Genomic DNA, 26,784 nt, shown 5'->3' on the forward strand with positions numbered 1-26,784 from the left:
TATTACACCCATTACAGCTGTTTTACTTCCAATAGTGACTTAATTGCTGACTCTCCCTCATATAAACACCACACAACAAGAAGGAATCTGCAATAGCTCAGTTGGTATAGGGATGAGATAACGGCTACACTGCCGAAGAATCGGGGTTTGATCCGTGACAGAGGCAAAAGATTTGTCTTCTCTCCAAAGAGTCAAGAGCGTCTCAGGTTCACGCGGCCGAACGAGTGGGAACGGGGCTATTCCCCTGGGGCATAGGGAACGGGAAATGAAGATTAGCGCCGAGGTTAAGAATACGTGCATCAATTTCTCCACTCCTCTCTACGCCTTCACGGCGTGGTGCTAAATTAATTAGACAAACGGAAAATTTTTCCATGCGTTTTATCCAATAACAAAAAAATCACTCGAACGCCCTCTTGAAATACTGATATATGATGTAAGTTCTGAGACTGAAAATGGCTAACCAAATGGCTGCATTTAATTACTGGATGAATATATAATTAAATTAATTAATTATAGCTCATCAACTAAACCACTTAGTCATTCCTCGCTGCAGAGTCTTGCTTCAGGCATTTCCTGCTTTCAATGAACCCGCAATTTAATTAAAGTCAGTCAGCAGCAGATTCTTATGAACTTTGGATCCCATAAAAGGCGGCAGTTTAGTAACAAACTGAGCGACCGTTAGCTTCTTAATGAGAACTGCGTGCCCTTTAGTAGCAATGTAAAGTTGTTCGAAGTTTGTTTCTTCCTTCCGTGTCACATGCCTCGTCCATGATATAATAATATTTTTTGAAGAGTACAAATTATTGAAATTCCAATTAAGCAATTTCCTCCACGCTTGTGTCACTTCCCGTCCTACATCCAAATATTCTCTTCCGCACCGTTCCCTGAAATAGCGCAGTCGGTATAGCGACTGGCTACGGACTGGACGACAGACGGGCTGGAGTTCGAGTCCCGGTAAGGCGAACACTTTTCTCTTCTCCGCGTTGTCCAGACCAGTTCTGAGGCTCACCCAGCCTCTTACCCAATGGGTACAGGAGGCTCTTTCCCCGGTGGTAAACCGGCCGGGGTGTAAAGCTGATCACTGATCTCCAACTAGTATCGAGGCTAAGGTAACATGGGTCTATATGTGCAACTCCACCAGATGTTTTCATTGCATAGCGCTTAATTAGTTAAGCACAGGGACAACTTCTACAGTTCCCAAACAGTCGCACTATGTGTTGTAACTTTAGAGCATGGAGATGATGATTAACACCATTTCTGGGACTATTCATCATTTCTCTCAGGAAGACATTGTGATAAAATCCTCTAATCCTGATATGTTTATCACTAGCTACGAAGGTTTCCTAGTGTTTCCAGTCGCGCAGGGATCTCCACAATAAACATATATAGCGCGTAGGGATTTCCCGCCCGAGACATTCCAAGGCAGACCGGTCAGTCCGCGTCAGTGCCCAGTGTCTCTCATAATGGCTTCCAGACCGCAGCGTGTAATTCTCTGCTTCAGCTGCCTACTCGCGTTGAGCGTGTCACGTAAGTAGCAATGAGTTCACTTGAATCGACTGCATCTCAGGGTACATTAGCTTCATAGGGAAGTGCATTTCTTCTATCTAGAAACATAAAATTAACAAGTGTACGAAAATTCATCTGATATTTGATGTAGGTTGGAGCTCTATCTTGAACTAGGCGAAGCCCTTGGTTTAAGGAGGTTCGAGTACGAAGTTTTGAGGAAAATATTTAGATCCAAAAGAGAGGAACATGTGACAGGAAGCGAACTACATAATGAGGAACTTCAAAATATGTATTCTTCGCCAAATAATAGTATTACGATAAAATAAGGGAGATTATGCGGACGGGACCTGTAGCATGGATGGGACGCTAAAAAATAACATAATTTAATCTGTAGATTTAAAGAAAATAGACCATTTTGGGATATCAGCAAATAGATGCAAAGACAATATTAAAATGTGACTTAGAGAAATATGGTGTGATGGTGCAGACTGTAGAGAGAATCCAAATGCTCTTTATTGTGAACAATGTAATGAACCTCAAAAATTATATATACAGACACAAAGAGAAAAAGAGATAAAGATAATCAATATAAACACGCGTTTGTGGTGCCACCTGATTGGCATTTGTAAGTACGACTTGCAGGTTACAGAGTAATGTACCGAAACACAAATGCTTAAGCTCAAATACTGGATACACCGAAGTATGCAGACCACGTTGTCTGCAGTGTTAATAGTAACCACCTAATGACGTGGTAGCTCAACATCACTAATACCAAAGCCCGCCGATGGATACGATCCTAACCAACAGCCATAGACATATCCTAAGCTTATATTCTACTATCTCCCTAATATCCATTTTAATATTATCACATCGTCTTTCCAAGCGACCTTTTAGGTACAGGTTTCCAAATCAAGACTTTGTAAGTATTTCATTTTATTCTGTAGTGTAATTGCCGGCCGATCACAGTAGCCGCTCGGTCTTAAGGCGCGTCCACATTACTAGTGCTCGTGCTCGTGCTCGCCAGGCTTGTACTCGTCGGGAGACTCATTTGACTTTTACTTGTGCACGTAAATCTTCGTCCACACTACTTCAGTTGCTCGCCAGGCTTGGGCGCGTGAGGATCCGTATCTTTACTCGTGGTGTGTATAGGCTGTAGTCGTATTTTAATTTATTGGCTATAGTTTTTAAATTAAAAATTTGCTTGTCTCGTGACTTGTCATATCGTCCACATTACTCGCGAGCATAGCGAGTCACACGAGCACGATCACGAGTAATGTGGACGCGCCTTAAGGCATAAACAGTGTTCGCTCGCTCGGAGGCTGGGATCGTGGGTTCGAATCCCACTCATGGCATGGATGTTCAGTGTGTGTATGCGTCTATTCTTTGTTTGTGCTGCCCTGTATTAAGGTAGCGGCCTTGCGACAGGTTGATCACTCGTGCAAGGAGCCTTGCCGTCTGTGAAAAATGACTGAGCTGGAAGAGCCATTGAAAAAAAAAATGATTGCAGGTGACATGGCTTTCATAGCGAGATTGATGAAAACTGAAAACTGTCTCAGAAATGATTAAACAAGATATACATGACCATGATAGTGTACCCTCAGTTTCGTTAGGAAAAAATGATTATGATGATGACGATGGAACTGCGTTTTACCTGTAAGCCATTTCATTTATGTAGTCTATTGTGACAGAAAATTCCGCCCCATCTGATCAAAGACAAGTTCCGGTCAGAAATACGTTCCCCCTGGTTTCCTCTACACGCTGACAGGAAACTGGCTTCGGTCACTGAAGCCTCTTTTCTAGTAACAAACTTTATGTGAACATCTCTCGCTAACTGAAGGCTTCCACTAATGCGGTCAGACGACCGATTATCTAACAGACACGTAGAGCAACTGGTTGCCTTGGCCGAGCCATAGCTAAAGCGGTTAGTCGCTGGCTTCCCATCGCGGCGGCCCGGGTTCGATTCCGGATCTGGTCAAGTGGGATTTTTGGTGGGCAAAGTGGCGCTGGGGCACGTTTTCTCCGAGTACTTCGGTTTCCCCTGCCAATCTTCATTCCAACAATTGCTCCACAATCACCCTCACCTATCATTGGGGCTGGTACAATAGGCCAGAAGTGGCCGCAGTAGAAGGGACTTAATCCCACCCCACTAGCAAAAAGAGAATAAAATAGCCTTAGTCGGAACAAATACTGAAATTTCCCTAATTCCGCCAGCCTAATCAAATCAAGGAAGTAGGATATTGCTTCAGATCAGGTTGTGACCATTTCCTCTCCAGTTTTATTTCATTTTACTTTCAACAAATCTCGTCATCATAATCCATGATCGACACACTCTGCTTTATACAAAGTGTCCCAGGAGGAAGTATCAACATTCAGGGGGGGTCATAATATCAGCAATTCTAAGCAAAAATTATACATGTACATGTGTCCTATTCCGAGATACAGCTATTTCACTGTACAGACGAGCAACACGTCATGTCCTCAAGAGTTGCAACGTGCGTTTATGTTGACGACTAAATTTTCCAAAATGTATTGTACTAGGTAAACTGTACCAACTTTGTCACTTGAAGAATATATACCGGTATTATAAACAGTAAGTAATATCTCTTTCTTATCAACAGTTTTAAAACTGTACAGTGAAATATCTCTATCTCGAAAACCATTCGGAATGGGACACATGTACATATACACATTTTTTGTTTCGAATGACAGGTAACACGATCTCCCAGAATACGGACATTTCCTCCTAGGACACTCTGTATATACCGGTATATAAGTTTTGTAAGCGCGAGATTTTCATAGCCAGAGAATTTCAGATTATCGTAATAACGAAACGTCGAGCATTAATACGTTGCATGTAGCAGGTCACGAATGGGCAGGCAATCTTTCATTTCATCGTATCGTATATATTCTATGAGTATTAGTAATACCGTATTTACGCATGTATAGGCCGCAGCACAATTTTCAGACAGAAATTATAGATAAAATAATTCCTCGATCTTTGAACGCCCTGTATTACTAATTATGAATATAATTTTTTTTTAAATGAAGTGTGATTTCGAATATAAGCCGCACCCCAGTTTTCCTCTTGAATTTTTGGAAAAAATGTGCGGCCTATACATGCGTAAATACGGTATTTGGTGTGGGTATGTGAAGTGATGTATTCTATGTAAATGAGGTGGTTTGAGCCTGACTATTTTTGGATGTTATTCCTGGGAGAATGCGATAACCTAGGGCTTGATGCATCATTATTTAATATGTAGGGCAGGAAAGGAATACGTAAAAAAGCAGATGAAATGAACAGTACAGTACTTTTATAAGATATTGTGAGACTTAACCTTTGAGCTCTCAGCAGATGTTACACATATGATAACTAACAAACAGATGTGTTTCCAGAGTATTCCTACCATGGAGGAAGTGGCTGTGTGGGCCAGTGCGTGCGTATACAGGAATGCCAACAATTGCTGTCCCTGTTCAAGCAGAAACCTCTTCCCACCCAATCAGTCCAACTTCTAAGACAGTCTCACTGTGGGTTTGAAGGGATAAATCCGAAAGTGTGCTGTCCCAACTCGCAGTCTGTAACGCCAATTGCTACCTCGTCGGGTGGTGGAGGATACATGCAGCCGGTGTGGAACACCAAGCCTCAGGAGCAGAGGCTAGCCTCAAGTTGGGAGTCACACCGTAACGCTCGTCTGGTACCCGCTAAAGAGTGTGGCATTGACAACAGCCAGAGAATTTGGGGTGGAAACAGGACGGATTTGGAGCAGTACCCTTGGACAGCACTCTTTGAATACCAATCACGTAAGTATAGCATATTCTCGATTTAACGGACTAATTGGGGTAGGGGTATCAGTTACTGCCGAATCGCCTTTAAATCAAAATGTTCGTAAAACGGTGTCTGCTTGAAACCAACAACGCAAATTTAATTAGTGACAGAACGATCTGTGAGCTAGACACGTGTCACGTTCGCAGCTTGACTGGCGAGATACACATACACGACATATCAACTGGAGAATAACAGCAAGCATCGGAGAAATGGGTCCGTTAAATCCGAAATCTTTTTAAATTGGGTCCGTCAAATGAAGAATTTACTGTAAATTAATGAGGTTTCGACAATCGAGTCACGGCGGGATATCACTATATGTGGCGTGGAGGAAATACCACTGAAAACAATTATGTTAATTTTATTTAATTCAGGCTTGTTTTTAAGTTGTGGTTTGGTATACTGAACATGTTGACAGCGAAGATAACTCAAATTAAAACTCATTAATCAATCTACCAGACAATACAATCGAACATTAAGATTAGTGAATAGGGGAAGTCTCCATCATACTGTCACATGTATCAGTAGATTTTTTTTTCCTTGCACTACAGCCCCAATGAGCCTAGGCCTACCTCCATGAACTTCTCCGTTCACTTCGGTTTTTCTAGATCTTACACATTCGGTAGGACTCCTTGGGCGGGTGATCAGCTCGTCGCAAGGCCTCTACCTGTACACAAACACAGAAAAACGCACACACACACACTAAACATCCATTCCTTGAGTGGGATTCGAACCCACGATCCCGGTTTCCAAGCGAGCGAAGACAGTACATACCTTAGACCGCTCGGCTACCGTGACCGACATTAGTAGATTAGTGACTAGATTTATTTACTACTCACAGGTCGTAACTAATAATAACAATAGCACTATCGCTGATTTCCACACTACAAATCACTGCACACAAAGTCTTCTCTGTCTACTTTCACTCTTCTTTACTTGGTAACCGCTTTCCACAATGGCTATTCCTCTGCAGTCTTCACTAGACGTTTCCTGGTAACTAATCTTAGCAATGGAGATTCTTCAGCTTCCGTTGCCCGCTGGTTAACACTCCACAGCTGAATTCTCAACTGCACTGTAGCGTAAAATGTCTTCAAGATAACTCCTCGGCAGAGACCACGCAAAAGACAAGATCTCCCTATTATTGAATCGTGTTTACCCTACCATTGCATAGCAACGGTCGCGGCACGGACCACATAGAAAACACAACTTCTCTACTGTTGAGGCGTCTTTACCGCGGTTACCATGTCTTCGCTTAAAAGCAGGTCGCATAACCCCGTTATATTGTTGCATGCGTTTATGTTGAGGGCCTTACATAGCAGCGGCCGCTGTTTACAGAGTCATTGCTTAGCAGTGGGTCTATACTCAATAATAATCTGTTTACTTGTGTGCAGGCACGTCTTCCTGTTCTTCCTGTTAAAGTAAACATTGCCCGTTATTAACGCAGGCAATCGTATTTGTTATTAAGCTGAACAGCAGAGTTTCACAACATAATGGAAAATCAAGTTACAATTACAAGATGTTTTCAATTTTAATGCATTGTACCAGATTTTATTTGCGTTCATAAATTGTGTTGATCTAAGTCATTTAATTATTCGTAGTTGCAGATAAATTATTTAAAATTGCACTATAATAAAGACACTCGAAACTGTGAGCTCTATAACGATAATAACTCATGAAGGAGAACGAGCTGTGCCTCATGAGAAATTCATGAACAAATCTTTACGTGGAGAAAATGAAGCGAAAAAGGAAGATTCTTCGGCACGTATGTGTAAATGGGAGGGGGGGACTATATTCTAATGGATCTTAAGGCATCATTGGATTTATCTGGCTCTGGAAGTGGTTCGATGGTGCCATTTGATGAACACGTTAATATACTGCAACGAATTTGATCAACGCGTTGCCAGGCAACAGCTCTGTAGACTCGAGCCCGTTGCTAGGTTACGCAACAATGAAGACGGCTGTGTTTTCCATGTCCTCGGATACGTCAAAACAGGAGATAGTGATCACGTGACGTGTGTTTATTGTTAGTCAGTATAGAAATATTGACGAATACCTTCACCGTGACCCTGCGAGTCGTAAGAGGCGACGAAAAGGAAAGCCTCAAATCTGAGACAGTAAAATATGGTCTCGAGCCCCAGGGGACTCAGACCCGAGAAAGACTGCACTGGCAAGGGCCAGCAGCATATACAAAAGGCAGACCCGTCCTCTCGTCAGAGAGGGCGCCCCACAGAAACAAGGCCGTAAATGCCAAACACTAATAAATATCTGGTCATGAGCCCCAGCCGGGGCTCGACACCAAGACTTACTGACTGACTGACCGTCAGTCGCAATGTGACTTGGACTTGGACTTATTGTTAGTCGATGTCCGTCCCTCGGCTATATAAGTGAGAAGAATTCCTAAGCTGGCAAACACCCGTGTGGAGGCGGGGTGGAATACCTCCATCGTGACCCTGCGAGTCGTAGGAGGCGACGAAGAGGGACGTCTCAACTCTGAGACAGTAAAATATGGTCGCGAGTCCCAAGGGAGCTGGACCCGAGAAAGACTGCTCTGGCAATGGCCAGCAGCATGTGAAAAAGACAGACCCGTCCTCTCGTCAGAGAGGGCGCCCCACAAAAATAAGACCGTAGCTGTCAAATAATAATAAATATCTGGTCATGAGCCCCAGATGGTGCTCGACACCAAGACTTACTGACTGACTGACCGTCAGTCGCAATGTTACTTTGACTCTGACTTGAAGCTGTCATAGACAGTAGCGGCAGAAGCACGCGAACAGAGCGAATTGGAATCAGGAGTACAGAAGGGTACAGGAGGTCGGCCTGTGAGGATTTAACGTGTGATTTGAAGACTTTTTTATGCGTAATATTTGAAGTGTGTGTTTCAGTGAGACTGTTATAGCTCCCGTGTTATAAACCCACGAAGACTAGTGCAGACAGACTGAGGAGATTAGTGTGGAGTGATTGTAAATTGCACAAATCAGCAAGAGTGCAATAATTATTTGTATTGACGACCTGTAGGTTGTTGATAAATCCAATTACAAATCTGAACCCGCGTTCCAGTCACCCAGATACGTGACAAAATATTCATTTTTCATAAAGACTGCAAATTTATTGGCCAGATTACAGATTCAAAACACTATATTCTCCAAAGTATTATAAATACAGATATGACTAATATGAAGAGAACCGCAAACTCACCAAGTTTGCATCGTGATACACCAGTTGGCAGCATGAGTGCAGTGCCTCATAAAATGGCGACGAAGCTGGAAAAGAGTTTCTGTGTGTTGGAATATGCGAGATGTTCGTCTGTTATTGCAGTGCAGCGTGCATTCAGAGCAGAGCACAGAAAAGAACCGCCATGTAAACAGGGCATTCTGCGGTGGTATCGGCGGTTTAAGGATACTGGTCGTCTGCAACTCGTGCAACAAATGAAGCCGGAAAATTATGGCAAAATGTAGTGTTTCGAAATGGAATGAATCATTTGTAGTAACCCTGTATAATCATATATATATATATATGTGTGTGTGTGTGTGTGTGTGTGGTATGTTGAAAGCTGTGTGCAAATCGTGGACCGATGTGCACCTTGGAAAATTTCCAATGGCGCGGAGAACCTTATTCTGCAGGCGCTGAAACTGTACGAGGCAGGTGTCTGTCATTAATTCCCTGGAGGGAAAGCATAAGTCATTACTGACCTAATCAGTGCTTTATGGACGATTTCTTTAATGTTACCGCTTAAATGTTCACTTTTGAATAGGGAGTACATTCTAATAAATGTTCTGAAGGCCTTGACTTCAGTCATTTCTAGGTGCAATCTCCATGTAATCCTCCTGACGAAGATTACATCGAGATATTTTACAAGACTGACAAAGGGGATATTCAATTCAGTCAATGTAAGATGAGACTCAGGGGTCCTAAATCTATGAGGAAAGTACATGTTCTGAGTCTTATCTCCATTGATTTTTATGTTCCAGCACTCATACCACGTCCCAATGGCACTGAGACCTCCCTGCAGCTTTCTGAGAACGTAACCCTCTTTGCGGGCTCTCATATACCGGTGTCTTTAGCAAAGAGACCTAGATAGACACCAGGTGTTTGGGGACAATCATTTATATGTAGTCTGTACAGTGTGGGGGACAGGGCGAAACCCTGTTGCACCCATGCTTTAACCTCCCTTGGCATAGTAACTTCAACTTCTACCAAGACTCAGAATTTTCTAAGAAAAGAGCTAATAAGCTTGATTAGACTGATCGAAAATTCAACATATAATATCAGGCATCTAACGAGAAATATTAAAAATACTTCGAGCCCCGATATTTCTTTGTATTTTTACAACGAATTTACGCAGAGTTGCGGGCACAGAATTGGCTCCTTTTTGACGTCGGTGGCAAGGTCTTGAATGGCAGGAGCAATAGTATTGCCTGATTTCTCAGCGCCTCAATTGTTTTTACACATTTCAATGTCCCTCTCAAAACGAATTATGGATGTATCCCCAATTGTGTGTCCTTTTCCAGTGAGAGATATAACGTAGCTTATTGGATGCCTCTGTGAGCCGAGATAGCGCGGCGGATATAGCGACTGACTACTGGTTGGACATCTTTATTTTCTCTTTTAGTTTTATCCTCGACTATTTACGTTGTGTGAATGCGTCAAGATGTTGCCTAAAAACAACTCGTACCTTTAATTTACATGTGTATTCTGAGTGATTTGTGTGCAGGTGCCTTCGCAGATTCGCAGGAACCTAAGATCTTTTCGAAAATGCTTTGCTGCAACCACGCAGTGAGCATTACAAGCGTCTGTTTTCACCGGAGGAAAATCCAGAAGACAGACAGTTCTTGTCGTTGCTTATGCTTCTTTCTACCTGATCCCGTTTCACAGAACTCTAGCGAAGTTTCCTTCATCTTGAGCAACTCACTTCCCGCTTCGTGGCAAACACAGACCAAGATTACTCATTTAATGACTTGGTATTTTGCTTGTTTCTTTCAACAGCGGTTAAACTGCCAATTCAGGGGGTTTCCACTTCAAAATTCCCTTCTTTAACCACAAATCAGCGGGGATTTAATATCTAATATTAATAACAGAACACACCGTAATATATCACAAAGACATTGACGAAAACACGCCATAGTTTTGTGAACTGAGGATAGAAGATGTGAATCACGTAAAATATAGATTGGGAGTGGGGTGTATTTTAATTTTCACAATTCACTGTTAAGAAAATTGCCATTGTCTCTTATTTACTTGCGTGGAAATTTGATTTAGGCGCTACCCATTACATTTTGATTACATAATGACTGGCTTTATAATGAGAATATGTTAATATTATAACGATAATATATTCAGCTATTGTTAATAATGAACCTTCTATACGTTCGTCATATTTTGCTGTCAATTAATTCGCGAGCTACTTGACTGATAGAATTACACGGCACGTATAAGGAACTGCGCAACAGTACTGACGAGCTGCTGCTAGAGAACATATACCTGAAGGGGGAAATGTTAAATTAAGACAAATTTTAAATTGAAATTATCTTTGCAAAAAGTGGTTTGTGCATTCAGATTGTACAATTATACTATTCCAAAGACGGAAAATGTAATTTTAAAAGTATTTTAGGATCCCTAAAACCTCAAACATATCTCGAGTGAATTCCCTCTTCTCATCACGAAAAACCCCAGGGTAATCTGGAACAGAGTTTCGAAAAGTACTCTGTTGAAGCTAAAAAAGGTACAGCCATCCCTGTAGCAGACCGTGAAGGCCCATAGGGTTTGAGACATCGAGATTCCCACGATTTCTAGACAATCGGCTCAAAGATAGCGGTGAGGTTGTCAGCCTTACGCGCCGGCCGCGCTTTACTCCCCAGGAAAATTATTTAATTAATATACTTTAAAAAATTAGAAAACCACACTAATATGCTAGCAGTGAACCTGCCAGAAAATATCGAATCTGTATATATATAGGCTGAAGATACACCGTCGTAAGTCTACCAGACTGATCTGAGTAATACCACGATACAAGAACTGAAATGATATCTAAGTGAACAAGAAGAAAAACGAGTATATGAATTACGCCACTGAGCATAACTCATTCACAAGCTGTATTTATTGAAGATTTATTGAAGATTCTGTCGATTATGTATAATAAATGTGTTGGGGGGGGGAAATTCGTGAGGTGGGGTGAGTCCACTTGGTACGTCGGGCACTAAGAAGCCTATTATACGAGCCCTGGATTATAGAGGAGTATGGAGCAGTCGGTGGAATTAGAACTGGCAGGAGAACCGAAATACTCGGAGAAATATGCCCCAATGTCACTTTTTCCACCACACGCCCCACATGAACTAACCTGGCATCGAACCCGGGCCGCCGCGGTGGTAAGCCGGCGACTAACCTCCTGAGTTATGATACGGCCTACTATAACAGATTGGTGGAACTATTCATTTTAGATGGAAAATTTACGCCGAAACGTCCTAGGGAGCAAACTCCTCCTGCTGGAAATAGAGATGTGACAAGAATGTGACACACGTTAGCCATAGGAATTTTCATGACAGGATGCAACAAACTATACTTCATGTGCTCCCCTGTAAATACTCTGCATTTATCTAAACTGCGGTAATTCTGTTCCTGACTTTAATGGTTCTTAAAATTTTCTTGTTCTTATTTCATAATCTGTCTCTTCGTTTCGTTCTTTCATGTAGCAATTGTAAAAGCTATTTACTGTAATCGGCTGAATTATTTGCTGAAACTACAGCATAAACTTAGTAGACTCAATTGCTGACACCAGCAACATACCGGAATTACAACATTAGAGAATATATCCAGTTGACAATCGAGATGAAAGAGGACATCCTCTGAGGATTATTTCGTTGAATCGATCTGTTACTGGAACGATTATGTCTGTTTCATGTTTACCTGCTCTGTTGTATCGACTTTACTGGTAACAAATCTGTTAAAATTTGATCCAAACAAGATAATCTTAAAGCTGCTTTAGGACCTGTAGGGCCTAGGAGTGGTAATGAATTATCCAGCTCACAAACTAGCTAACTAGCTAATCAAGAAACCACCCAATCAAGTAACCACCTGCCTTCCTATGGTCGAGTTCGTTCTGGGAAGCAGATGTTGGTAGTTATGTAGTCGGGAAATACCCAGCATTTTACGGAACCAGAAGGTTCATCACTGCTTTCACAAGAGGGCGTCACTGGACCCTATCTCAAACCACAGAATCGGCAGGGATATAACGCCGTGTAATCCGCTGAAAATCAACAGATATTTCGGAGGAACATTCCATCTCCTTCTTCGGAGTGGGAAAATTCGCCAAGCAAAAAAAGCAAGAAGCAGGTAGCAAGTACACCAATACTGGTTTATTGCTTGAACGTATTATTCGACCCTGATGATGGAGATGAAATGTTCCTCCGAAATACCCGTTGATCTTTAACACGGGATTATATCCAAGAAGAAAGGGAACCCATCCTGATGTTAACGTTGCCGGATTAAATGCTGATGTAACCGAAGTTACAGGCCGCGCCATAGTTCAAGCGGTTAGTCGCTGGCTTCCCACCGCGGCGGCCCGGGTCTGGTCAAGTGGGATTTGTGGTGGACAGTGGCGCTGGGGCAGGTTTCCCCTGCCAATCTTCATTCCACTAATTTCTCCATCATCATAATCATCCGGGGCAGGTACAATAGGCCATTCAGTGGCTGACGTGCCGAGTGGACCCAGCTGGACACCACCCCCAACTATGCCAAAACTATTATTTTGAGTTTAACTTTAACTTCATAACAATCGTTTGAGAGAACTTCAAACTCTACAGAAGAACCCAGAGCATCACACCTTCACATCCTGCCTCCTCAAGAGCTACTAAATATTAACCCATCATCGAAGTCTATTTTTTCTTTATGTTTTCAAATCAAAACTATTAAAAATAATTTTTGAATTGTAGTGCCAAGAAATATCAAATGGATGGAATATCGTTTAGAGAATAGTTTCAACTGCAAATAAGAAGTACAGAGTGGCCAAAAATCAGTTACGTGGTTAGTAAGTTGAACAATGAAATATGTTGAATGTAAGATTTGAGGTTTCACGGCGGTGACTATGAAGAATTCCGTCTTCTGGGATGTGGCGCCGTGTAGATATTGTGTTAACCGACATTTCGGAGGAACGTATCGCCTTCATCTTCAGGGTAGAAGAGAAAAGAACATCCCCGAGCGTGGAACCAGCGTGAGCAGGTACAGCACGTTGAAAATTTGTTTATGAATTACAGAATTTATAAAAATTGTTTCAATTGAGATTCTCCATATTGAAAACGCAACTGACAACGCTATGATACTGAGTGGCAGATTTAGAAAATATTTGGTGTTATATAGGTACATAACTAGACCTTACTTATATATCGTATTGCTTTTGATGTACATGTCATCGAAACATCGCGTGGAATTCATGACAACGGGAATGAAAACGAACCAAGATGGTGTACCCTCAGCCCTTATTCACTGTATAAGAGATTCTGAGGAGCCTGGTTTTAAAAATATACAGTTGGTAACATTTGTTTCAGCTACTGGAATTAAGAAGTTCTTATGCGGTGGCGCCCTCATTACGAAGCGTTACGTCGTCACCGCAGCCCACTGCCTGGCGAGAAGCGAACTCCGTGGGTACACATTGTGAGTCATAGAATCATACTCTTGTATAAGACGCTACAGCCATGTTCCTCACTCTAATAGGATTCATATTTATCGCCCCTTTTACCGCAACCACGAACACTTTTGGAGAAGACAACAGCAGCAGAAACAGCAATCTTAAAACTGTCACGTGTACGAGTGACTACAGACGGGGTTTGGATTGGTGACCGATTTATTGACCATCTACAAATCGTAACTACAAGTAATTATAACACACTTTACGAATCACTAGAGCAGTGATAATCCTTCTCAATCTGTTTTCACTAGTCGTTTCCCGGTAACGGATCTTAACCATTTAGATTCTTCAGCTTCTGTGCTCAAGTCGCTACTGTACGGAGAATATCCCACAATTGAACTCACTGGTCCATTATCCTGTTCATAACATCTCTGCACGGACAGTGTAGAAAACACAGTTTCTAATAGTTCTTCTGTTGTTGCGTGTGGATTTGTTACCGTGGGAACATTTTTGTTTGCGAAGGAGTTACTCAGTAACGGCTGCGTATATTTGTTTATTAAGAATATGTTACCTAGTAGCGGATGTTGTTTTGTTGTCTGTTTCGCGTTCGTTACCTAGTAACTGGTCTACACGCTACAATATTGATAAGAATACGTCGCGCTTTCTATTACTGAAGTAAACTATATTTGTGTAGGTTTAAGCATGACACTATTAAGTGGCACTACAGATGTGGGCCGTAAAATTTCCACGTTACTCAGTGGATGTGCCATTTTGATGATGAACAGCATAGATTAATCACAACTGTACTGTCTGGCTATCGGATAAACTGCTGTTGGTCCTAGCCAGCACGGTAATTCTTGGTTCTGGGCCCAGCGGAACTCATGACAATATTTTCGCGACTCGCGAATCTGACCTACATAACTGATATTATTTATACTAGCAGTCACGTCAGGAAACGTTCAGTCATCTATTTAAGGTTATTCGAGTCATTGACTCCGACTACTGTCCCTCTGACCGGCAAAATTTTCACTGTAGCTGACCGCAAGTGACTCTAAATGCTCAAGACCGCAGGGAAGACATTTGTCTCCGTTGTCAGATTAGCGGGTGTAAGGCAAGCCAAGGTCAAGATTGGTGGAGCTATACCTCCAGTATATAATATGTTTTCATGCAATAGCGCTTAATTAATTCTTTGCCTGTTTAGAGGAGCAGCCGGAAGTAGCGCTTGGCGGGGAAAATTACCCAATAATCTGGACATCCCAGGCTAATCTACTTCCTTTCAAAAACAGAAAGCCTCTTCGGCAGGGAACGCACAGAAAAAACAGTTTCTCTATTGCTGTTCAATTGTTGCTTAGACGGCCAGACAGAAAATAACATTCCTCAGTTATTGTTGTTTGCGAGGCGCTGCCTAGCAACGGCCGATATACAGTCGTCTATTTAGCGATCGCTGCCTACATGCCACAATATGAATAGCTGCTTCTGAATCATTATTAATATTATATTTCTCTTCCGAAAAAAAAAGTAAGCTATTAAATTGTGGTGTGTTTGAGATTTCTGATAGTTTATATTAGCGAGGAAAGCAGCTTTATTGTTATATTTCCATGAATAAATGCAAGTTGCAACCACAGTTAACTGTTATACCCATTTCGAGCCATTATACGTATTGCTGTGCCTTTCTGCACCCGATCTGCGTGTATTATGTGCCTCTTTTCTTGCAGGCTGACGGTACGACTGGGAGAATTCGACACGGAGCAGAACCCGGACTGCGAGAGGGACCTGTTTTCTGGCAAAGAGAGCTGTGCTCCGTTCCCAGAAGATTTCGGGGTACAGAGGATCATAATACATCCAGAATACGAAGCTAGATCCACCAACAGGTTCAATGACATCGGTCTCGTCAGACTGGACCGAGAGGCTCAGTTCAATGGCAAGTCTTTGCACGTCTCTCATGACCTGTTTCTTTATTCAGTTGGAATAAATAAAAAGTAAGGGTAAAGTAGAGCTATCCCTGCAACAGGCCCGGAGGCCCATAGGTTTGTGAGAGGTCGAGGCTCCCACATTTTCTAGACAATCGGCTCACAGATGGTTGTGAGGTTGACAGCCTTACAAGCCGGCCGCCCTTTAACCCAGGAAGATTCCCGGTACTCAGTTCCGTTAGAGGCTAAGTCGACGCCAGGGCCATATTCAATTGAAATAAGACGGGTAGATGCGCATGCGTGTTGAATAGATGAGGAGTTCTAGGAAGCGATAAGGCATATCTCGGAATTCACCACCAGAAACTGAGGAAAACTACGAAACCCCTAAGAAAGGGTAGCCAGTAACCCCATTTGGGATTCTAAACCGCTGTCTCCAGTTCACAAGTCTAGGGCGCATTCTGTGCACCAGCCTGCTCGATATAAGTTGTTACAGAGAGTAGTCTGGTTGATTGTTCAGCGCCGGGCAATTATTCAGCTAAGTAAAGAAGTTCTTATTCGTATGCAACTTGATTCAGGAAGAAACTAAGAGGAAGATGAACTAGGGTAATGCTTGCTAGCATTCAATTCAAAATCTTTTGTCTAAAAACGTAAATATTAAAATATACAAAAGTATAATTTTTCCTGTTATGCATGGGTATGAAACTTGGTCTCTGACATTAGGGGAGGAACACAGACTGAGGGGGCTCGAGATCGGGTTGTTGAGAGGAATATTTGGATCGGAGGGGGATGAAGTGACAGGAGGCTGGAGAAAACTACATAATGAGGAGTTTTATAACTTGTACTTTTCGTCAAGTATAGTTAGAATGATCAGGTCAAGGAAGATGATGTGGAAAGGGCATGTAGCACGAACTGTGGTAAGGATATAGGATATTGGTAGGAAAGCCAAAAGAAAAGAGACTACTAGGAAGACGAAAATGTAGGTTGGTGAATAATATTAAAGTGGATCTTAGATTGCGTGGTATGGACTGAATTGATCTGGCTGAGGATAGCGACCAGTGGAGGGCTCTTGTGAACACGGTAACGAGCCTTTGGATTCCATACAATGCTGGTAAATTCTTGAGCAGCTGCAAAATTGGTGGCTTCTTCTCAACAAGGTCTCAGCTCCATGAAGTTAGATATGCAACGGGAATATTCATCGAAGTCATCATAAAATCCCGCTTTTGGGCGCCACCTTAAGTCAGAACAACTCTTTGACAACATTCTAGTCTATTTCTTAATGTACAGTTTAATGTTAATATCCATTAGCGCCTAAATCTCCAGCGAATATACCTTAATGAAATGTCCGTGCATGTTTATCTTCCCCACTGTGCTTTGCATATCTCGTCAACTCATGCGGCCACCTAACAACAGATGCACAGTACACACTGTACAGCTAGAATTCATGCACTTCTGTCCAGTTATGCAATCTCTCTTTTATCAAGATTAGTATTCTCCTTAGTATTTAGTATTCACACATCCTCAAACCATGTCTTTCATTCATTCTCCATCTGGTTTACGTCATAATTCACAGTCATTCTGTAGTTCAGACTGTCCCTCCTTCCCAGGGGGCAGCTAAGATTTTCCCGGGGGCGCCAAAATGCGTCTAAAACAAATATTTTTAATCAACTTCAATTTCAAAATCTCACATTAAATTTTAAACACATAATTTAATAGAAAAGCGCTACATATATTACTAAATTTCATTAGTAATTATTTTCCGATCACAACAGCCGTGCTGTACAATGCATGAAATACGAAGGTTGGAACTTTAATAGTGGTAACTATTTATTTACAACTGATACAAAATAGATGCATGTTTCGAAGTTTTACTGTCCTTCAATGTAGTCACCAGCATTGTGTACAACCCGTTGGCAGCGATGTGGAAGTCGTAGGATATCTTTAGCGGCGCCTGTTGTGTTGGTAGTTCGAATGGAGCGGTCTACTGCCTGAAGAATCTCTGGAACAGTTCTGAAGCGAATGCCACGAAGTGGTTCCTTCGTCTTAAGAATCAAGTCGAAGTCACATGGGCTTAAGTCCGGGGAGTACGGTGAATAGTACAGCACTTCCCAGCCCCATCGACTGAACAAATCAGCCACAGCTTGAGCTGCATGCGGCAGAGCACTGTCCTGCAAAATGATGGGTGGGTTCTGCAGAAAGTGTCGCCGCTTCTTTCTCAAAGCTGCTCGCAGGTTGTGTTCCAAAAATAATACTGCGCCTTGACGGTCTGCTGTCGGGAAACGGTATGCGTTAGGATAACACTATCACAGTCGTAAACGAGAATCATCATAACTTTCATATTGCTGGGGTCCTGACAAACTTTCGATTTTCATGGTGACCCATAATGACGCCACTCGTTCGATTTGCGTTTCATTTGTGGCTCGTACAAATTGGCACATGTCTCATCCAGCGTAATGATACGGCGTAAGAAAGACTCTCCTTCGCTCTCATTGCGCTCCAAGTGGTTACGAGCAGCGTCGTATCGTAGCCATTTCTGCATTTCCGTCAAATCATGCGGATCCCATCGTGATGCAATTTTTCTCATGCCCAAGCATTCCTTCAGAAAGTGAAGCACAGACGTATGCGCTAATCCTGTCTCTCGGGCAGCTCACGAATCGTATGGCGTCGTTCACTCTCCAGTAACGCGGAAAGAGCATACACTTCTTCACTGACACTAGGACAACCTGACCGACGCATGTCTGCCACATTTTGGCGTCCCTCGTTGAAGGCTTTTACCCACCTTGCCACTGTTCTGTAAGGCAATGCAGATTCCCTGCAAGCTTCATGAAGACCTTGATGACACTGTCGTGCTGTACGGCCTCCGGGACATCCAATCTTTATCCAACTCCGTTGTTCCTGTTTCGAAAACATCGTGACAACACTACATTAGACCGCTAGCTAACACGACGCTCTACTCTTCTCGACACTGCGCATGCGCGTGATGTGGGAAGAGAGAGTCCATTTGTTCTGAGGCAAGGTAGGTATGTAACTAACGTGTGGTATAAGCGACATTATTTTGTTCCGTTGCATGGCGTCTCTACAGCAGTGTTGCCACTATTAAAGTTCCAACCTTCATATCTTTGTCCCATCGAACACGGAGACCGTGAGTTCAAATCCTGCTCAAGACATGGACATCTGCATTTATTCTGTTTGTGTTATATTCTGTAGGTAGGGGCTTTGAGTTCTGCTGATCCCCGTCCAAGTGGTTCTACCGACTGTCTAAGATTATGAAACTGAAGTAAAGCGAAGCATTTCACGGATGTCCAATGCTCCAAGTGGGAGCTACAGGAATATAAGAAGAAGGAAGAGAGAATAAGACACATATAACACAAATGTCTGCAGTTTGAATAAAATCTGTCGAAGGTTTCAGACTTACGCGTNTTCACTTTTCGAAACCGTCGCACTGCACTAGATCATAAGTGAATATATTTCAGTGCTGCTGCTTATCGTTTTTCGCACTAAAATGTGTTTGTTTGAGAATGCAACTCTCTCTCCATTGCGCGTTATTTTCCTTTTGCGGCGTCCATGATATGCCCCATTCCTGTGTATATTCTCACTAGTTGGGCGTATGTCCTTTGTATTGTTGTTATTTACTACTGACGCCGAGAGAGCCTAAGGCTCAAAACAACTGGAAACTGCTGCTCATTGCTGTAATTAATGCAGCAACTGAGAAGTAACAACAGCAGTTTCATGCGCGTGTTGCAGAGTTCGTGAAACCGATTTGCCTGCCTTTCGACGAAGCGGTGAGCAACAGACACCTGGGAGAGGAACTGGTGGTCACCGGATGGGGCAGAACAGAGACAAGTGAGTGCTACATAAGACTTATTTTATTATAAGGCTGAAGTCAATAATCTGTGGACATGGGCATGTGGCCAGGTGTTCCTCCAGTTGGTCCTGTTTAGAAATGTTACGGGTACTCTTCGTTTAAGACATATCCCAAGGTACGTTATATAGTACGCAAGAATCCTAATAGACAAACATAATGTATGACCATGATGTGTATGTATTGACCGTCTTCTAGTGCACACAATCTCATAAACGAAGGACACATCACAAGACACAGTATACACAAAATATAGGAAGAACGACTCCCATAGCGGAAGAATGATATAATACGCGAGTTTGAAATACGACGTATAAGATGATAAATTTTATTATAGTACATGACGAATATACATTTTAAATCATTTTATAAACGACACATGATAGCGAGAAGTGCAATAGTTTCACATAAATAACACACTTGAGGATGGCACAGTGATGCCGAAACATTTGTGAAGTGACAAGTGACACTGTGTGCACTAGAAGACGGTCAATACATACACATCATGGACGCGAATCAGTGCAACAGGACGCTAAAATACAACATTAATAATGCACGACTTTGGTTTCCATGTTACTATACTGTCACGCGTTTAGTGACCAGTATGAAGTAGTAACTGGATTTACTGGACTTTTATAACTCGTAGCTACAAGTAAATGTAACATTTTCACGGATCTACATATTACACAAATCGCTGTACTGCACCTATGTCTTCACTAGCCGTTGCCTGGTAACGGATACCAACAAAGTTCTCTCCTATTCGTGTCGTTAACGGCTGGCGACTGTCTCGAGAATCCTCATGGCCGCAATTCCTGTCCGTTCTCCGCTGCACTCTTAGAGTTAGAGTCGGGGTTATTTTGCGACAGGCGGCTTGCAGCGAATCAGTTCGTTTTGGCGACAAGCCCCTTGAGACCTAGACGCGTAATTCATCTTCTCAATTGAACACTTGCGGTCATAGTCCTTATGTAACATCCTCTCTGACGAGAGGATGCGTCTCCCGTTTACGCTTTCTGGTGGACTCATGATCACATTTTACTGCCTCCAATTCGAGACACCCACAACCTGGAGGGCTAGGTTGGCTGTACTCTCGAGTCAAGTCTTATGTTACGACAGACGGTCAGTCGGCCAGTGTCTTGGAATAAAGCATCCATCTGGATATTACGACCAGACAATTGAGTTTGATGATGTGGGGCGCTCTCTATGACGAGAGGATGGGGACGTGTCTGTCTTGGGTCTGAGTCCTGTGGGAATCGCGACCACATTTTGCCGCCTCAGATTCGAGACTTCCTCCTTCATCGCCCCCCCGCGATTCGCAGGCTCATGGTGAAGGCACTCGACCACGCCTCCACGTGGGATTAGTAATACCCATTACTTTTAAATTATAGACCCTGCATGTGACATTATTACTTGTGTATCAATCTTCGTGTTTGATCATAATGAGCACAGCAGACTTTTGAAGATGTTGTTATATGTGTACTTCACTAAAGTAAACCGGCTTACCAAATGTTCATTTTTGTTTCCCTCATAATATTGTCCTTGATGTTAATTTACTGAAGATCATTCCAATAAGTTCTTCTTGTTGTAAATCGTTTTGTAAATGAAGAAAGCAGTCTTCTGGGATTTGGCACCGTGTACTCGTATATGTGGTGTTAACCGACGTTTCGGAGGAACGTATCGCCCCCATCTTCAGGGTTGAAGAAAAAGTATAAGAATTCTGCAAGCGACAACGCCGTGAGAAACTTACCNTGTAAATGTCGCACTGGTGAATCAGAAATATTACTTTAAATGTTTCCCACACGCAGAGATATTTTAAGTACTGGCATGTGTTACGGGGTTCCGGATTTGATATCGGATTCGTTGATCACCTACGGATCGCCACCACAAGCAACTACAACAGTCCCACTGAACTGCACAATCAAAATATCACTGTAACTGAAGCACAAGTGAAGTCTTCTCTGTCTTCAGTAGACGTTTCCTGTCAACGGATTTTAGCACAGTTATTATAACAATCTCAACAAATTACACATTCCAAATGCAATTCTAACTGCAGCACACATAAAGTCTTCTCTGTCTTCAGTAGACGTCTACTGGTCGGCTGCACTCTCAGAGTTCAAAGTTATGTTCCAATTTAGATAACTTATATAGCAAGCCAGAGTGCCGTGTGGTTCCAAAGGCCTTTGCGATGTCCAAGAACACCGCGGCCGTAAATATAATATTGTTTAAATTAAGGGTCACTTGGTCTGTTAGCCTCATAAATTGCAGAGTCGTGCTGTGACGTCCATGGAAACCAAACTGGCTTGCGTTAAGAAGGTTTCTTTCTTCAACGCGCTTTTGGACTATGTTCAGCATGACTTTTTCGAATAGTTTGCCTGTTGTGGACAGGAGGATAATCGGACGTTAGTTTTGAGGGAATTTGAGGTCTTTACTTAGTTTCGGTAACGTTATGAATTCTGCTTCCTTCCAAGACTGTGGAAAAGTGGACAGCCGAAGACAGTGATTAAATAAATGTGTCAAATGTAACAATGGTCGCCTTGGAAGGTGCCTGGGGTATTAATTTGGAATGCCACCAATTCCGTAGGCCTTTCTCAATTTCAAGCAATAAATTAGTTTCTGTAAGTCACATGGTCCTATTCTCTCAAGGGCCTTGTTGCCTGCGGATCTCTCCTGCCTCGGAGCGCCGCCGTGAAGGACACGCCTGGAGTGGCGAGTTTGGAACAGAACACCCTTCCTCCTTCGCGTGTCTGAAGCCCCGATAAATGGCTGGATGGGATTCTTCACCTTCCGCCAACAGACATTTGCAGCACGTTTGGGTGGAAAATGTATTTTTCTTCTAGGGGCACTACTTGTGCAGGTGACGGCCCCCGCACCACAAATAGCGGGAAGGTCGCTTGCACTTTGTCCAGACATGGCCGAACTGATGACTGTTATGGCACTGCGTAAGACCATTCTGAGCTCTACGTGTCTCTATCCTGATTGCGATGTGGCTGAAGCTTGATAGTCGGAAAATTTCTTGGGATTTTGCCGCCCTCAGAAAGGTTGTTAGGGAAAGGGGCAGGTTTATGGTGTTTGGGCTTTCATCTGCTTGCCGCTAATAACGTCAAAACCAGGGCTCACCAGCCCTTCAGATGTCGTTTGCAGGGGTGTTGCATGGCAGGTGGCGTATCACCGCCTTCATGTTTTTTTTCTTATTTGGAATAGAACGAGTATTAGGACATGTTATTGGTGTCGAAGTGGTATTTGACGGATTGGAAATCCGCCTTGTTTCTCGTGATTCCTCTGGTTGCGTTTGTGGTGCTACGAAACTCAAAGTTTTCTTTGACTACACTTTCAGTTGTTTTTGCAACTGAATCAGGGTAGTGGTAGACATCAGGATTATTGGAGGCGGCCCTCCTGTTTTGCCAAGAACTGCCTCCTCATTTGATGTGGCCTCAATACCGAAAGCGTCGGTGTCCATGTCCGCTTCTCTGAGGGGGGCAAAAAATTTCGGGTGACGACTTCCTTGGGGGGCGGGGGTATGTTTAAGCCGGGCGACGTTTTGGTCTGCCCTGCCGCTTTGTTTGAAGTTCCGGCAGTTTCGTCGATGGTGTGCCGTTTCCGCCTCCTTACTTCTTGGAAACTGCCCTCCTGCTATGTTTGTTGCCTTGTGACTTTTGGTGAACTAACTTGGCCTGCTAGAATGCTCGCCTTGAGCACGGCCTTCAAGTCGTGTGAAGCTACTGTATAAGTGCCATATTGGGCACTAAAAGGTGGCTTTCCATGGAGACCTCTGGAGCAGCTCGCTCCGTTTTCTTCCGCTACATTTACAACGGCAGCCCATTCCGCACTATCCTCACCGAGGCTGGGATATGTATTTGCCACGTTCTCAAAGTCGCCCGGCACCATGAGGAGCTGTTTTAGTTACGCGTCCGCTTCGATATATTGTTGCACTAATGTCAGGTGTTCTGATTTAAACGTAGAATCTTTATTCGTCCAAAATGTCTAGTATCCCGGCGCCGGGACATCCCCTCTCTTGGATCTGATATTCACTTTTCACTTTCCTCCCTCGAGTTCCGAAATATTTATCGAAACGCAGGATTCAAACCCGCGGCGGGGCCGCAATTAACGCTGAACACAAAAGTGCAGCCGAATACACAGTTGGCACACATAGAAATATGATGTTTCGTCTAACAATTACACCTAATATTCTATGGAGTTCTGAATAGATAACGACTCGATCAACCAAATTGAACTGAATTGAATTCGTCCTCTACCGTTTCAAAGTAACAACAACTATTTTTAATAAAATAATAATAATAATAATAATTGTAATGAGGAACACAAGCGCGATTCACTCTTTCATTCGGCTGCACTCTCTCTCTATCTCGCTCTCCTTACATAACCTCGGCACGGGTCGCATAGAAAACACCGTTTCTCACAACGTCCCCAACTGTTGTAGCAACTGTTGCCTATCAATGGCCCAACAGTTCCTCTATTCTTGCATGTGCATTAGTTAAAGTGGAGAGGTGTTTATCGTGTCGTTGCCTAGCAACGGCCTTCTCTTCACCTTGCACTGTTCTGGTATCATCCCTCATGTTCTTGTCAGCATCTTCAGAGCTGTAAGCAGTATTAGAGTTGTCGAATGTCCCTGCTTCCTGTCCCTTCCTTCGTTCTCTTTGTGTCTTTATTTCTTTCCATATATTATTTTCTCCTGTCCGGCTCTCTTCCTTTTCTTCCTTGCAGTGTCTGTACATCCTCCTCTCTGTGTGCAGTGAAAGCCAGCAACGTGAAGCTGCAGGTGTGGCTGCCCGTTGTCAGTAACGAGGACTGCGGCAGAGTCTACCGAGAGAAAAGGCTCGACATAGGGGACGGTCAGCTATGTGCGGGCGGCGTTGACGGCAAGGACTCGTGCACCGGAGACAGCGGAGGCCCTTTAATGAGCACCGGGGTGTCGTCTCGAGATGGCAGATCACGCTACTTCCTGGCTGGGGTCGTGTCTTTTGGGCCGGATCCTTGCGGCAGGAAGGACTGGCCAGGGGTGTACACACGTGTCGCACGTTACACAGACTGGATCCTAAACCAACTCGCCGACTGAACGCTACACACTCTATTTCTGTGCTTCTTTCACGATGCCTGTGGAGTAACGTCAGGTGTGAGTGAAAAACCCAGCTCACAATGAGCTGACAGTTGTACCAAAGGAGACGCGAAATTCTGAAAGCCAGTAATGTGAACCAACTATTAAACACTCTCCTAATCGAACTACTGATACGAGGTCATGCTGTTAGAAGGACAGATATTTCTTGAACAAGCTTCATGAGATATCCTCCGGCTGACAGCCATGTTACCGCTTCTTGCCAGACGTGTATTTACGCGCACTCCATATACAAAATGAACGAAGAGTCGATATTATGTTTCCGAAGTAAATACCAGGTTCTTACTACGAAGAATGCCGTCTTCTGGAATGTGGCGCCGTGTAGACATAGTATAAACCGACGTTTCGGAGGAACGTATTGCCTCCATCTTCAGAGTGGCACCTGCACACGCTCGATACGTTCCTCCGAAACGTCGGTTTATACTATGTCTACACGGCGCCACATCCCAGAAGACGGCATTCTTCATAGTCACCGCCGTAAAAACCTCAAATCTTACATGTTCTTACTATTCTTGAAATTGAGAATTCAATACTGCACTATAATGTTCAACCCCATCGTCGAGACCATAGTCGAAATTTGACAAAGAGTCATCGTGTTACCTGCAAATCATATCTACTTTGCCATTTACTGTCTGTGATAATTGTAGAGTCAGAATATGGGAGGCTTAACTAGGAAGCGTTTCTAGGTGTTGGAAATCTGCCCCATCATTCAAAAGAAGTGGCTGAGGAAAACAATGGTTTTTGGCCCTACCCACAGAAAGGAAATTCTTAACTGTAGAATTTCCGTTATCACGGGAGAACTACAGGCTTAATGAACTTCTTTGTAAGGACGCAGGCACTACAGAGGGCATGAAAACTTTCCAGTGTGACGCAAAGTTGTCTAAAATTGGGTACACAATATCCCTTATACAGACTGTTTTATGGAACCCAGATCAAGCCAAATCCATGCACTTTTCAATATCGCTGCATCTCTAGTCCCTCCAAATCATGTGAAATTAATGTCACTTTAATGGATTTTAAAAATTATTTGGTACCAACAGGAAATTGGTATCAGTTCCCTCCTGATCTATTCAACTTCTTCAGGATCCTACTTTGTGTTCTTTATGAAAGGTGTTAACCATCAGGAACGGGAGACAGGTTCAGAGAGAGCCGTCTAGCTAACCAGTAAGCACGAGTTCTCAGCGCTTCTTAACGGGATCGAAAAATTCACATTCAGATGGAGTCGCAGTTCACTGTCAATATAATATTTATTTAGATAGCAGAGAAGCTTTTTATTTAAATCCTTCGTCGGCGCAGTTATTGTGAAACGTCAGGTTAATTACAATTCAAATTGTACTGGTTGAATGAAAATAAAAGCCAATGTGTCCACTAGCAATGATTGAAGTATTCCCGAAATATTACATACTCCTTCAGATCAGAGCAAGAATATATGTGGGAAAGTCAGAAAGAAAGAGACAAATAAGAACACCAAGAAGTAGGTTGGTATATAATATTAAAATAGATTTTATAGAAATAGGATAGGGTGTTACGGACTAAACTAATTTAACTCAGGATAGAGACCAGTGAGGGCTCTTGTGAACACGGTAATGAAACTTCTGGTTCCATAATCCATAATGTAAACCATATATTCTTGTTCTTATAAGTACCACAGAAACTGAACGTAACGGTTATTTATAATGAAAAAGAGGGCAATGAATACTATATCTTCATCTTAAATTTTTCCACTCACATGGAACTTCACAACTTTCATGTGAACATTTCAACCAGTGTTCCACAAACATCTTACAACTTTTATACACATTTTAAAATCAGCCTTAAATTTACACTTCTTTATAAAAGTTACTTTAGCAGATTTCGTCATTTTTGTGCGTTATTTAATCAGAGCTCATCGTGTGCTCTGCGGTTGGTGGGTCTGTGATGGAAACAAATGAAAGGAAAGATTAT

At 42.9% G+C, this 26,784-nt stretch overlaps 1 protein-coding gene across 2 annotated transcripts; it reads left to right on the forward strand.

Annotated features, from left to right (window-relative positions):
- Positions 1-1,378: 1,378 nt before the first annotated feature.
- Positions 1,379-24,828, forward strand: LOC111870323 (CLIP domain-containing serine protease 2). 2 transcript variants are annotated; one of them, XM_023862505.2, is made up of 6 exons: positions 1,379-1,527; positions 4,900-5,304; positions 13,864-13,969; positions 15,659-15,864; positions 19,595-19,693; positions 24,461-24,828. In XM_023862505.2, the coding sequence occupies exons 1-6, from the start codon at positions 1,464-1,466 to the stop codon at positions 24,781-24,783; spliced, it is 1,203 nt and encodes a 400-aa protein (XP_023718273.1). In that variant the 5' UTR covers positions 1,379-1,463; the 3' UTR covers positions 24,784-24,828. The 2 variants fall into 2 exon arrangements, with proteins under 2 accessions (XP_023718273.1, XP_023718274.1); XM_023862506.2 differs by having other exon boundaries at positions 5,044-5,304.
- The last annotated feature ends 1,956 nt before the right edge of the window (positions 24,829-26,784 follow it).

Source organism: Cryptotermes secundus, unplaced genomic scaffold (genome assembly GCF_002891405.2).
Source record: "Cryptotermes secundus unplaced genomic scaffold, Csec_1.0 scaffold391, whole genome shotgun sequence".
NCBI classification, from domain to species: Eukaryota; Metazoa; Arthropoda; class Insecta; order Blattodea; family Kalotermitidae; genus Cryptotermes; species Cryptotermes secundus.